This window comes from Aythya ferina, assembly GCF_964211825.1.
Source record: "Aythya ferina genome assembly, chromosome: 4".
Lineage (NCBI taxonomy): Eukaryota > Metazoa > Chordata > Aves > Anseriformes > Anatidae > Aythya > Aythya ferina.
The window spans coordinates 62,097,781-62,110,847 of record NC_140300.1 but is presented as its reverse complement, the minus strand read 5'-3'; the positions used below and the strand labels follow the sequence as shown (position 1 = coordinate 62,110,847).

Below are 13,067 nucleotides of genomic sequence, written 5' to 3'. Positions count from 1 at the left end.
TAAACAAGGTAACATTCCAGCTGGAGATAAATCAGACCCAAATGGCTGTCACTCCCCACAGCAAAGTAGCACCAGAATCCTCTGAACTGAGGGCAGACCTGAAGAGATTTGGCTCTTTGGGTCCCAGTAACAATTTTATGAGTGCACAAGCACACGTTTCATAATGGTGATGCCTGGGCACAAAAATGACCTCTGCAAGAGGTTCCCTTGAAGGAAACTGAAGGTCTTTTAAGGGACTGAGCACACAGTTTCAGAGGACCAGCAACAGCAGGTGGATGCCTAGAACTGGACAACGGATGCTGGGTTGAGTGGTAGAGGCAGAAAAATTCCTGTCTGTATGGAAATGACTGCAGAGATCTGTAACCAGGTAGCTGAACAAACTGAGATTGGGAAGTCCCTCAGGCTTAAGGGCCTTTAAACCAATAGTAACATGCAATAAACCAAATCACAATTATATGGCAGTTGGCCAAAGAGAAGGGTCCGTGTGACCCGATCAGATGATGGGCTTTTGAGGAATGGGGCCAAATCTTTATAAATAGGCTACATATGGCCGAGTGTGGGGTTCACAACCTAATAAAGGCCATCAGAAAAACAGCCTGCAGTGAGCAACGTGCAGTAAAAGGCAAAACAGAGGCTCCAAGAGAGACAAAACCCAAGCTACAACTCAATAGAAAGGTTAAATAGGAAGGGATAAGATTAGAAACAGCAAGGCTCTCCTCAGTTCTGCCAGCTCTGGCAAAAGGACCCCACATTTATTGCTAGGATGGAAGGGCACGAGAGCATCCAGCATCGGCAGTGAAGATGCAATGATTTACTTAATTAAGCAGGAAAACTGACCAAAGATCATTTTATGGACCTGTATTACTGCACTTTACACTTCAGTATTCAGTCCTTTAGTAAAGTAACTGCAAGGGGCAGGGAACTGAGCCGGGCAGTGAAAGGTATCATGCAAACATGAGAATCTTTTGATAACATCAGGCTCCCAGACCTTCAATATCTTCAAAAGGTCGGTTTAATCTTTACGTAAAGTGACCTCTGCAGTCTTTAAAAGGTTCCCACGTAACAACACTATAGTTAGCCAGACAGAAAGTGCTCCTAGCCATCTGTCTGACGCTTGCACTTCTCAATTTCAAACATATGCTCACTTGCTACCTACCAATGACCCAGACAAACTGCCAGATTCCTAACAAGATTCAGAGGCTGCTCCAGTGAAGCGTGTTTAAAAGGTGCATTAGCCCCGAAGAACAGCACAGCTCTGAAACAGAGCTCACTTACATTCAAGCCAAGGAGGTCTAAAATAGGAAGAGAAAAAATAAAATGATGTCTTCATACAGTTTCTTGAAGGTCCTACAAACCTTGTTTGTTCAGAAGGAGGAAATTAATTAGTCACTGCTAGGAAAGGATCACAACCTGTGCCATGAAGCCCTGAAGACACATGCCAATGACAGCTAAAAGGCACCGCAATAAATTAATTGGTCGACATTGTTTAGACAGAACAATAAACATGTTTGGGGCATTCTCACTGAGCTTTGTATAAGCCATTGCTAGACTCTTACCCACAACCCCATAAGCTGCTTTTCTTTCTCTCTTCTTTGGAGCTGTGTGAGGTTACAGAAGCCACCGAACCTGTCTTGCTGTTATCTGATCTAATCTGGCCAGTACTGCTTGGATTCTACTGAAAGAAAAAGGAACTTTAAAAAAAAAAAAAAAAAAAAAAACACAGCTTTGGGGAACAGGGCAGAGGAAGGGAGCCATGCTGAGCAGGGCTGTTTGTTTCCAGTTTTAGGCTAAGCTGTTCAGAAGCACGGCACTTTTGGATTTTCTGACATCCACCTTCAGCACTGACCACAGCTCCTTTAAAAAAATCATGTCCTTTTTTGAAATGGCCCGAATTACCACCCCAAATTGGATACAGCCCAGAACAACCCACCTTGGCTGGAAATCTTGACTTTATTTCCCATATTTCCATCTCATTAATTACCAAGGCTGACCAAATGACTACCAAACTGTACTTGGCACTGCTCAACACATGCCTGCAGGTAGGTTTTAGACCACTCTCCAACAGAAGAGCCTCGATTTTCATAGCTGCTGAGACTGTGTACCGAGGTCTTCAGTGGGAGGCCACTGACTTTGTTCCAGGCCACTGATTCCAGGACAACAACTTGTAACATTCTTCCTCTGAATTTTACAGGCAAAATGCACTGCATTATTTGGAGACCTAGAGTCTTATATATACTGATGAACCGCTTCATGCAAGTCTATCAGAGAGAGACTTCCCTTCCCTTCCATACAAGGGTAAATTTTGTGGTTATGCAGAGAAGTTAAATGTTGGCCTTTTCAGTAGGGACACAACTAGCATCCAGTTTGGTCAGCTTCAACATCATCCCCTACAAACTCAAGGCAAGGACAGGCAGAGAGGAAAAAATATCCATTTCTCTGAGGGAAAATCCAACCCCAGAAGTGTCATCATCGTCACGATACCAACTGTGAAGACTGAGCACAGATCAGTAACAAAAACAAGATAAACAGCAGCGACATTCCAGGCCGAGGTCTGCCTAAACCACCTAAACCACCATGGCAAGTGTCAGGCAGCTCAGGGGAAGTCCTCCTAACTGCCCGACTCTGCAGTAGTGAATCATGAGATAAGAAAACAGCCCCACTGCAAACAAACCTTGATTCCAAGGCTGCAGTTATAACTAACCAGCGAGAGGGCACAGCACATTTTATGAGGCATACTGCAGCCAGAGCTGGGTGGAGGTGGAGGCCAAGCAGCTGCCAGCAGGGCACCAGAATGCAATGCGAACCACAGGGAACTCACTGGTAGGAGCTGCATTTACACAAAGGCCTCCTGACATCTCAGCTGTTCTTAAACCATTTTCTCCATTTCTTCTATAAGCACAGCCACCTTATCGCTACCTTATGAGAAGCCAGTTTATCATCATTTCCATTTTGATTGCAGCTTTTCCTCACCGAGTGTGCAGTAGGTGGGTGTCAGCACCTTCTCACACAACCCCAGCACCTTTAAAGCTAAGGCTGATTCCTGCCAACAGATCTGAAAAGCATCTGCAATGACCAGAACAATACCTCAGACAACAATGGGTAAAACAGACACAGGCTGGAAAGTGCCAGTAGGAAACATGCTCATGGGTTTGCTGGCATCGAGCTTACAAGTGAGCAAGCAGTGTTACTACCTTAATGTGAGCGAAGTTCTGAACAAACCACTTCACCGGTGACTTACATTTCACAGATCCTGCAGCACTTAAGTGATTGACTTAACTAATCCACACACACAAAAATGGCTCCCAACTTTTCCATAGGGATTTACCATACTGTCAAAAAGTCTGCAGTGAAGTCATAGCACTAGGACCTTGCTATTTATCATGAACCAGATAACAGCACATTTCAGCATCCTGTAAAGTGTCCTGACAAAGTCTAAACTGGAATCTTTCAGCCAGACACTGCACAGTTGAGAAGATCCAAACCACCCACCCCATTTTTGCTAACTGTGTGGGGCAGCATTCAGGTCCCAATCTGCGCCTGCTGGTCCCAAGCCATGTCATCTGCTGTACGGAAAGAGAGAAAAAAAGCAGTCCCTAAGTCCTCATCATTAAGCTTTTGCACAAGCACAGCCTGAATCAGTTTTATCGAAACAAAATACCTCCTCTACCTCTACAGTTAAATTAAAGGCACCAAAGCAAATTAATAAAGTACAGTGTGTATTTGGATGTTACATGATTATTTTTTTAATTGTACTTGTTTCAGAAACAATTAAGAACTAATTGCTATGAAACAGATTATTTCTGAAAACAGAGAAGGTCTGCCTACAGTCAGTGATCAAAAACCAAGGGTTGGGACAGAACATGAAAAATAAGCAAATAGGCAAACATAACTTATGTCTCCTACCTTCTGCTTGCTGTTAATAAACATAAAGATTTTCACAGGAATCTTTGCCTTTTTAACCTCTCTCATTGATCCAACCACCAAGAAATAATCTTAGGCTTAAAGCATAACACAGCTTTCTACCAGCAAAGTGTAATGACACTACAGGGTCAAGAATAGAAAGAACGGAGGAGGAAAGTGTGGGGAGCAGTCAGCTAAAATGGCATAGGATGTTACTGCAAGTTGCTACAAAGACCCTGGTTTAAATCCCATAACCTTAACAGGATCCACAGCAAAGTTTTCACTGTAGCAGAACCTCTTCCTGAAGTTAGTTTTTTCTAAGATGTACTCTCCACACTTTTACTTCGCAAATCAATCGAAATGCAGGACAAAACACCTGACGCAAGTGCTGGTCCCCTTCTAAGGGACACAGCCAGAGCCACCCTGGCCTTCCAGTAACAGAGCTGTCAGACCCGAAACCAAGCATCCTCCACCCCACTGCGGAGTCAGGGCAGCAGCAAGCCCGAGGGAAGTTACACTTAGAGAGCCAAGAATACCTTATCTCAAAGGATAAGGTGGAGCTTTACTTTTCCCCTGTTGCAAAATTGGTTATTAAGTAATCTGTTTATGTCACACATACCAGCACTCCTAACAGTGGCATTACAGCACTATGTCATTACCTTCAAGGAAAGGAACGTGCAGTGCTCTAAATGAATGGGAATGGCTTTCTTACACAGGAGGTTCAGCTTAGGGCAGTGCCTGTTCTTGATTTCCCCCACGAAAGCCTACGCTTTCTCACTTACTTTCCTTCTACACCCTGAACCAGACCTAGGGAGCTCCCTTCTCTCGCCGAGTCACGTTTCAGGGCACTTTTTTATCACAGAATTTCTAGGTTGGAAGAGACCTCAAGATCATCGAGTCCAACCTCTGACCTAACTTCTGCTCCATGTCAGTGAGGGGACAGCAAAGCAGCTCTTTGTAGCTAAAATGCAGTGAATTTCTTAACTAAGCCGTCTCAATGAAAAACAGGGGTACCTGCAAATGAATCATTTTTGAATGTCAACAGCTGATATCGCTAATAAAATAGCAATGACATGCAGTGTAGGATTAGACTGAGGTGCCACCTTAGAGAAGCATTAAATCATCTCTGGAGCTAGGCCAAAGGGACATACTTTTGCAATGTATATAGGGTTTCTATTAATGTTATATTTACTCAGCAAGGGCATGACCGACAATTGCTCCAAGCTGAAAACGTCTCAACATCCTACTGACCAGAAATGCCCCATTCCCCCGCTCCTTAACCAAATCCTTCCCTCTCCTCCACACCATGACATAACCAAATCAGTGAGCAACATGCTAATCCAGAGCTACTATCTCCATCTCACAAACATAATGCAGGGCCACCAGCTAGTAAAAAAATAATAATAATAAAAAATAAAAGACCAACTTCAAGAGTTGTATTCTGGAGAGTTAATATGCAAGAGATGGATGCTCAGAATGATGACTTTCAAATACTGTCTTCATTTGTTTTAAATCAAACAGATTGAAAAGCAACAAAAGCAGCCTGCTTCATAAGCATATCATAATTACTCACCTCCCTGCTCAGTTGTTTTCCTACAGGCTTGGTGAAATTAATAGCAACCTTTCTAAGGAATTTGATCAAAATTGACTTAGTGAAAAAATAAATTATTGGCAGAGGAATGAATAGGAAAGAGACAAACAATTTCATCATAAGTATGTCTTACCTCCATGAAATCAGGTGAAAAACAAAAACTATCAGTAAAAAACTAAAATACATCTGGAGATTACAATTCTGCTTGCAGTTACTTTCTTCTACAGAGATTGCCACCAGTGTAAGCTAGTCAGAAAAGTGAGTTATAACAACACCACAGAACTGGCTGATGTAATGGAGAGGGTTTTGAAGCTAACACCTCCTGGTCTCTAGACAAACTCCTCTTTGAAACTGTGCCACTCCACCTCTAATGCAGAAATCTAGCAAAGAGACTTAAAACCATCTGCACCAAGTGTCAGCCAAGGGCCTTGAACCTGGCGTTTTAACCCTTCCAATGGATATATGCAGACTGTAACTGTACATGGGGTGCATGTATGCATATTAGGTGCGCGCAGACATTACTGACATACAGGACATACAGCTGTGTGCATAAAGAGTTAGGTATAATTAGGGACACACACCTTCTGTATTGAGGCAGATAAATTCCCTTCAAAGTGCCAAAGCCTTTACTGCTTCTTTGCACTGTGGAAATGCCTCAAATTTGCAAGGCAAGCTCTGAATGTAAGGCTGTCCCCATGCAGAAGCGCAGAGTGGCCGAGCAGCAACTTGCCAGTCGAATCTTACATGCACTCCTCTGCAGCGAGACACTGACAGATGCTACAGCGTCAGCACTGGCTCTGCCACAGCCAGCGACTCCTTTTGTGATTTAGCTAGGTCATTCACAGGAGCCTGACGAGAATCAAGGCACTGCCCTCTGCACGAACAAGGGAATTAGCTGGTTACACAGCTCCAAGTCTCTGGAGATTCAGACAAGCAGCTACAGTTCTCAGAGGCCTGTTGTGTGCAAACAGAAACACTGCATATTTTTTCACCTCGTCTTCCTCTTACCCCAGTGAGATGAACAGCAAGTAGATTGATAGCCCAAGTAAATCAAACGAGGATATCTGTATTGCAACATGAAGATAAATACTTAAAACATTAACCCAACCTTTTTCACTGCACCTTCAGACAGTTAAAACAGTCACTCCCACACTGCTCTTCACAAACAACAATCTGTATTATGTTCTTGGAGCATCGCATATGGGTGATACATACCACAAGAGCACGTGGCAACATTTAAGGCAGTAAATTACAAGAAATATTCCCCCTCCCTCCCCTCTCAAATGTTTCCGCTGTGCCAAAGCATCAATTATTCCATGAGCAGAAGGCAATACAAAAACCCTGTCATTCCATCCCTGCAGACAGCAAATGGCCTCATTAAACCCAACATGATGATTTATAGCTACTGAGCACAGATCGCTTCATACAAGAGGGGAAGAAAACAGAAGTGTTTACATGGAAATGTCTGCTCTGACTTCCGGGAAGTGTTCTTATCGATCGTTTTTGCAGATCATTTTCTTCTATACTGTTTGATCCTTCAGTGTCCACCAGTGGTGACAGTGACACGGGTGTAACCCTATACTTTTCAAAATATTTTAAACTGAAAGCCACAGGTATTTGTTTACAAATAAACTAGAATAAAACTATACACCCAAGTCAAAAGGGAAAACACAATATCGTGAGGTGAAATGCTGGCCTCGTTTCCCTTCTAGCTAGAATATATAACCTATTGTCTTTTCCTCCTGCCTCCATTAGTTTATGAAACACACTGTCAACTGATCCTCATAAAACAAGAAAAACAGAAATTTGCTGCAAATAATTCATTCTTATCAGCTTTAAGAATTTTCCAGAACCAACCCTAAAAACATGAACTCCTGTGAACTCCCTTCTCCTTTCAGATTTCACAATATTTTTATTCAGAGAGAAAATAAAAACACTTTCAAAGAAGTCTACTCTTTTCCTAAAAAGCAAGGAAACTTTTTGCTGCCTTAAAAAAAGTTATTCTCCCAAGAGTAAAACCTTATTTTTCTACCTCCTAGGCTAAAAAAATAATACAGGAAAACATCCTACTTGCTGCCTTATGCCCACCCCCAACACTCGGTACAAATTCTGCCGGTCTTTCCAGTTTGCTTCACCACCTGCGACACCTGCCACTGTATTCCAGCACTCCAAGGTGCAGTGGTGATATGCAAGTGTTGCTGGAAGGCTCATACGGGAAAGAAAAACAAAAAGCCCCAATGTGTCACAGCCCCTGTGCAAGAGACAGTGAACTCAATTCTGTGGGAGGTGGAAACGTGCCAGGAGCACACAATAACGTTCACTCTCAAACTGAAAAAGAGAATGTCTTTAAATTTTAAAGTCAGTTTCGGTCTGGTTAAGCTTATCAGTGTTTCAGTCAATTTTAGGATTAATTACTCAGCTGAAACAAAGGTGCCCTTTTTCTCTGCTATCCGACTGGCAATTTTATATACACATACGAACTGTGAAGATACCCTTTCTCCCCAGCAGTCCACGGTCTCTTACCTTCCACTTCTTCTTCATCACATACATGTTTAAGGAAGGAAGCCCCTCTATCCAGTACTGCCTCGTCCTCCATCCTATAGTAATAGAAAAGAAAAAAGGAATGCTCAGACTTCTCCTGGAGCGAGCTATTTGAACCAGCCCAGGTCCTGGGCAGGTTAACTTGCAAGCTGTTGTTCATGTTATTGTGGGCACTGCTGTTCTCCTTCCAGTGCCTGCTGTTCCTTCATAGAGCTCCTTTCAAATGGCGTTTGGTATAAGCTGGCCTCACGTCGTTCGAATTCTAACCTTGAGAGGACATCAGTGCTGACAGGTGTGAGAAAGGTAATCCCGGCTAGAAGTCTTTGTTGTTTTGCTTTTTTTTTTTTCTTGTTCCTTTTTCCCGTTTCTTTCTTTTTTTCCTCCTTTTTTCTTTTTTTCTAACAAGGACATACACACACAGGCAAGTTTGGGATTGTCTATGCGAGAGCCAAGAGTTTGTGGAATTCCCGTTTCCCTTTAAAGTTCTTCTAAAAGATGTTGGCTGCAGAGCCACGTATACAAGCAAGCACACATGCTGTACACAGACACACACACGCGTTCGCATGCACAGTGGGAGACTCGGCTTCAGCCAGCCTCTTAATACCAGCAAAGCACACTTGTCTGTCGAGAGGCAAGCTTTGTGTCACATGTTGGCCTTACAGAAATCTGACATACGAGGATTATCCAGAGACCAAGCTACAGTAAGTCAGGCCATCACAGCAGTCATGTATGTGTGCCACCCATTCATTCATCCATCTGGGAACTGATTTTAGTTGTTGCTTTCTTTCCCCTCCCTTTCTCTCTCCACCACTTATCAGCTCCTCTGTACAGAAGAGGCTCCAAATTCTACACCTCCACCATGAAGTCCTCCTGTGACACTGCCCAGAACTTGCCCTGCTCTATTTCATGCACAAAATAAAGACCCTGCATGCTTTCCAAGGGCTCATCTGCAAGCTCGTTTTTGACCGGCAAATTTAAAAATGGAAAAATAACAAAGAAAACATTTCTAGTTATATTAAATAATCTACTTACATATTGCTTGGAGGCTAAGCATACATTTGCTGCTCATTGTTAGACAATGAGCTGTGTAAGCTTAATAGCAGTGTAATTCTCAATAGAACTGCAGGCTCCATTTGTAACCTCTTTTCCTACCAAAGGGAAGAAACTGGCATGTCTGAGTAACAACTGAAAAACAATACCTTTTCCTTTTATTCTCTAGGTGGAATAGCCTCATACAGAAAGAAACAGACCCTTCAATCTTCACATCTATATTACTTCCACTTAGGATTCCACAAGATGCTCCAAGTGCAGTAGCAGCAAATGCTTAAAAGGGATTTTTAGAGGTGCATTCAAATTCAGGACAGTATAAAACCCAAACAGGTAAATAAGAAGCAGTGAACACATCCAGGGATATCTACCTTGCAACTGCATGTCAATGCCTACCTGAACAAAGAAGCGTTCAGCCACAAAAGCAGCAGAGCCCTCCTTTTCTAAAAGCAGTCCTCAGGCAGCAGTTCTCCCACCTGTGACACCGTCCCCACCCCAAGCACCTTGACCCACACAGCCCATCGGTCTCTTCTTTGGCTTGTAGTCTGCAGCTCAGCTCACATGAACGACTCCCAGATATTTTGCAGGTGAGGAAGAAGCAAAAAAGCTCAGATTGAAAACCAGTGACCACGCATATGGAAATACACGTTTCATCTGGATTACGAGACGGCAGCAATACTACAGCACTGTACTCAGAAACAAACACGAATCTCAGCTCCTGACTAAGTTCAGATCCAACACAGAAGTTTGAAGCAAGGCCCGCCTCTCCTTCGCTGGCTTTTTCTTCCTGCACTGTATGTAAGAGAGCCGGAAGACTGGAAGAGCAAATTCCTCTGACTTGAGAAAGGCACCATGTCACAAGCAGCTGCTGCCCTGCATAGCGGGGTAGGACATGCTTCTTCCCAACAAAACACACCAAGCCAGCACACACGTACACACACACAGAAGCCTTCCTGAAAGCTCAAGTTCTTCATTAAATTATTCAACACTGTTCATGCCGCTCTTGCCTGCATGCAACAGTTGTGTAGGCACACCCCAATTATGTTTTTTTTCCCTGAGCAGCACAGTAGCTACTTGCTATAAACACAACTGAAAACATCTGGAACAGATGGGGCTGGGCTTCCAGACCAAACACAAACCACACGCGCTTTATTACTCCACAAAGTACTTCGTTTCACTCCCAGTGTGCTGGCATTCGCCTCCGCTCCCTGTGCACCAACACAGCCAGGCCGTTCAGCATGCGTGTATGCATGCAACTGCACCTGCACATCCTGCAGCCCCAGCCCAAACGCCCATTTCCAGCTTGTTTTTTCTCCTCCAAATTTGGCAGTGCACCGTGCAAAAGTGCACAGCAGCTGCAAATGAACAGTCACATCACACTGGGAGAGAGGGAGAAGAGGGCAAAGGGAGGAGAGGAGCAAATTGTAGTGCACAGTGCTGAGGATTCACCAGGTGCTAGTAAAATGTCTGCTCAGATCAGCTCGAATAGCAGGCAGATGAGGTCCTGCTGGTGCCCTGTGAAGCCCCCCACGCCACCCCCAGCCCTGCCAAAACACTGTCCCCCCACTGCCAGCACCTCTCCTCCCCTGGGGCAGTTCATCACATTTAAGGGCCTCACTTCCTAGCTTGCAAAGGGCTCAGAAACTGCTGACGACACATCGCAAGCCTGATGCTTTCCCTGAAACGTGCCCAGGGCAGATCCAAAGGAGCTAGGGGGTTTAAAGGGCCAGGAATAGAGCCTGGGCTGCCTTGGCGCAGCGCCCTGACTCTAATCCGCAGGAGTTTAGTGATTAGACCCCGAAGCGCCACCTCCCTTGACTTGGTCTTTTCTGCCCTTCTCAGATTACTGTGGGATTTCTTCAGGCCAAAACCTAGCGAGAACCATCCTTTACGAACTTGCACAGGGGGAATATTTCAACCCCCTGGAATTTTTCAAATAACATTAAATGAGAGTTGCAGGGGAAAAAAAAGTTACATGAAAGAGCAGAAAATCTTCAGTGGCGGAGTCCTAGCAGTGCAGCACTGCAGCAAGAAATGGCATTTTCACTACCCCAGGGAAGAGCAAGGCCGGATACAAGTGAGAAAGGGCAGAAATGTTTTTAGGGCTTCTGAACAGAAACATGCCTTACTTTGAAGCTTGGTTTACTAGCTTCTTTGAGTAAGGTAAAAGGATGGGACATCTAAACACATTTTTATCTAGTCTGACATCCTCATTATTGTTATCGCAGTGCTTTGGAAACAAACCCCCAAAATAATTAAAAATAATGGCTTTCTATTTTCAGGGCCTAGATCTGAGCAAGTCATGCACTCCAACACAATATGCTTCAGTAAAAAAAATACAAGCTGCTCAAGTAATTGGCCTCTCTGGGTACATAATTAGATCAATACCCAACGTTTCTTGAAACGACATTGTACATCAATAGGATTTAGACAACGGTCTCACATAGCCAACCCAACACAACATGCAATTCACACCTAAATTTGCAGGTCACTCTCAACTACAGCTCCCAGAAACAGCCTGCCAGACAAAGAAGAATGAACAAGGCCAATTTAATACCTCAAAAGAGTTCCAGGATTTGGGATCTAGAGAGAAGTCAGTACAGATGGGCAAAAGTGAAGGGAATTAAGTAGCACAGAGCAGAAAAGAAGATGAAAAGCTATTTGCCAGCTATTCCACAATGAGCAGAGCTCTCCCTAAGAAACGAGCACCTAAGTTTGTCTCTCGTATGTGCTCATATGTGTGTGATCCAGGACCACTTTTGAGGTGAAAACTTCTCAAATGCTCCATGTTAGCAGAGCAAACCTGACTTGGCTTCCAAAGGAAACAACTGTGGCTCACTACCAAATTACTTAAGTTTACTGTTTTCTTTTTAACCTACCACAAAACTCCTCGATTCCTTACCCTTGGCTATGCTTATCTCGCAGCCTCTGTTTTTGTCATCACATTATAAATCTTTCCTGCAGGTCCCCTTGTTATAGCACCAAACACTTGCAACATCTTCAAAGCGGTGTAAGGTAGCAAGTAACCTTAGCTTTATTGTCCCCAGCCATTACTGAGATGAGATAACTCAGGCCTTATTTGCATAGACGTAGCAAGGCTCCGGGTTTATTTTGAGATCGTTATGTGAAAGCCACCAGCCTTGCGAGGAAAAATAATGCTGTGACTCTGCTTTGTGCTCTTCCCACTGCTTCTCATGTTTTAGGTGTACCTAATAGAAGTCACTGCTGAGTTTACAGCACTAGAAGCAGTCTCTAAGCAAACAAAAATAAGGAAAAAAAAAGAAAAAAACCTACAGACGATCTGATTAAAGTTTGTTTCTGCACGAAAACCTTCATTTGGAAGCCTATGAAAACTTCCTCACAGCACTTGGAAATGTTCAGGGTGCAGAAGGGTCCTCTCTTACCAACACGAGAGCCTTCAGTGGGACGGCAGAGCCTTCTGCACCAGCGAGTAGCAGAAAAACCGCTTTTCTCCCCCAAACGCCGCCGAGCTAAGCAGATGGAGTGCTGCCACCTTTCGGCCACGCGGTCTTCGCACAGCAGCAGGGACCAAGCCAAGCTCCTGCAAGCTGGAACAAGCTGTAGGGACAGAGACCATCGGCACCTTCCCGCTGTCATCATCACTCGCACTTTTTATAACTTCACGATTTATGACATGGGAAGAGTAAATGTCACGTTTGGCTGAAAGAAAGCAGCACGGCTGATGTGGCAATGCTAGCTGTTGTGCAGAGATACAACTCACCCAAGTGAATAATACATAACAAAGCTGCAGAGTAAGAAATGAGAGTTATTACTTGCTGATAAGTTTTTACGATCTGGTCCGTTTCAAACACGTTTTGCAATCAGGAAGAAACCAGAGCAAACTCTGGACTGCTTAAAGGAAAAAGCGAGCCAGCTCTGTAACTGGAACGGATAGCAAAACACATAACCCATGTGAAAGGCACATTTAAAGAGCAATCCTTTTGCAATAAGCCAGGGTGCAGAGCGC

The 13,067-nt window shown here is 43.9% G+C and overlaps 1 protein-coding gene across 3 annotated transcripts in view; it reads right to left on the bottom strand.

The window, feature by feature from the left end:
- Window positions 1–13,067, bottom strand: part of SLC4A4 (solute carrier family 4 member 4) — a 224,422-nt gene that overhangs the window by 162,333 nt on the left and 49,022 nt on the right. For all 3 annotated transcript variants that reach the window (XM_084519333.1, XM_084519335.1, XM_084519334.1), the window contains exon 2: window positions 8,015–8,088. In XM_084519333.1, the coding sequence (XP_084375459.1) occupies window positions 8,015–8,088 (74 nt within the window). The remainder of the gene's footprint in view (window positions 1–8,014; window positions 8,089–13,067) is intronic.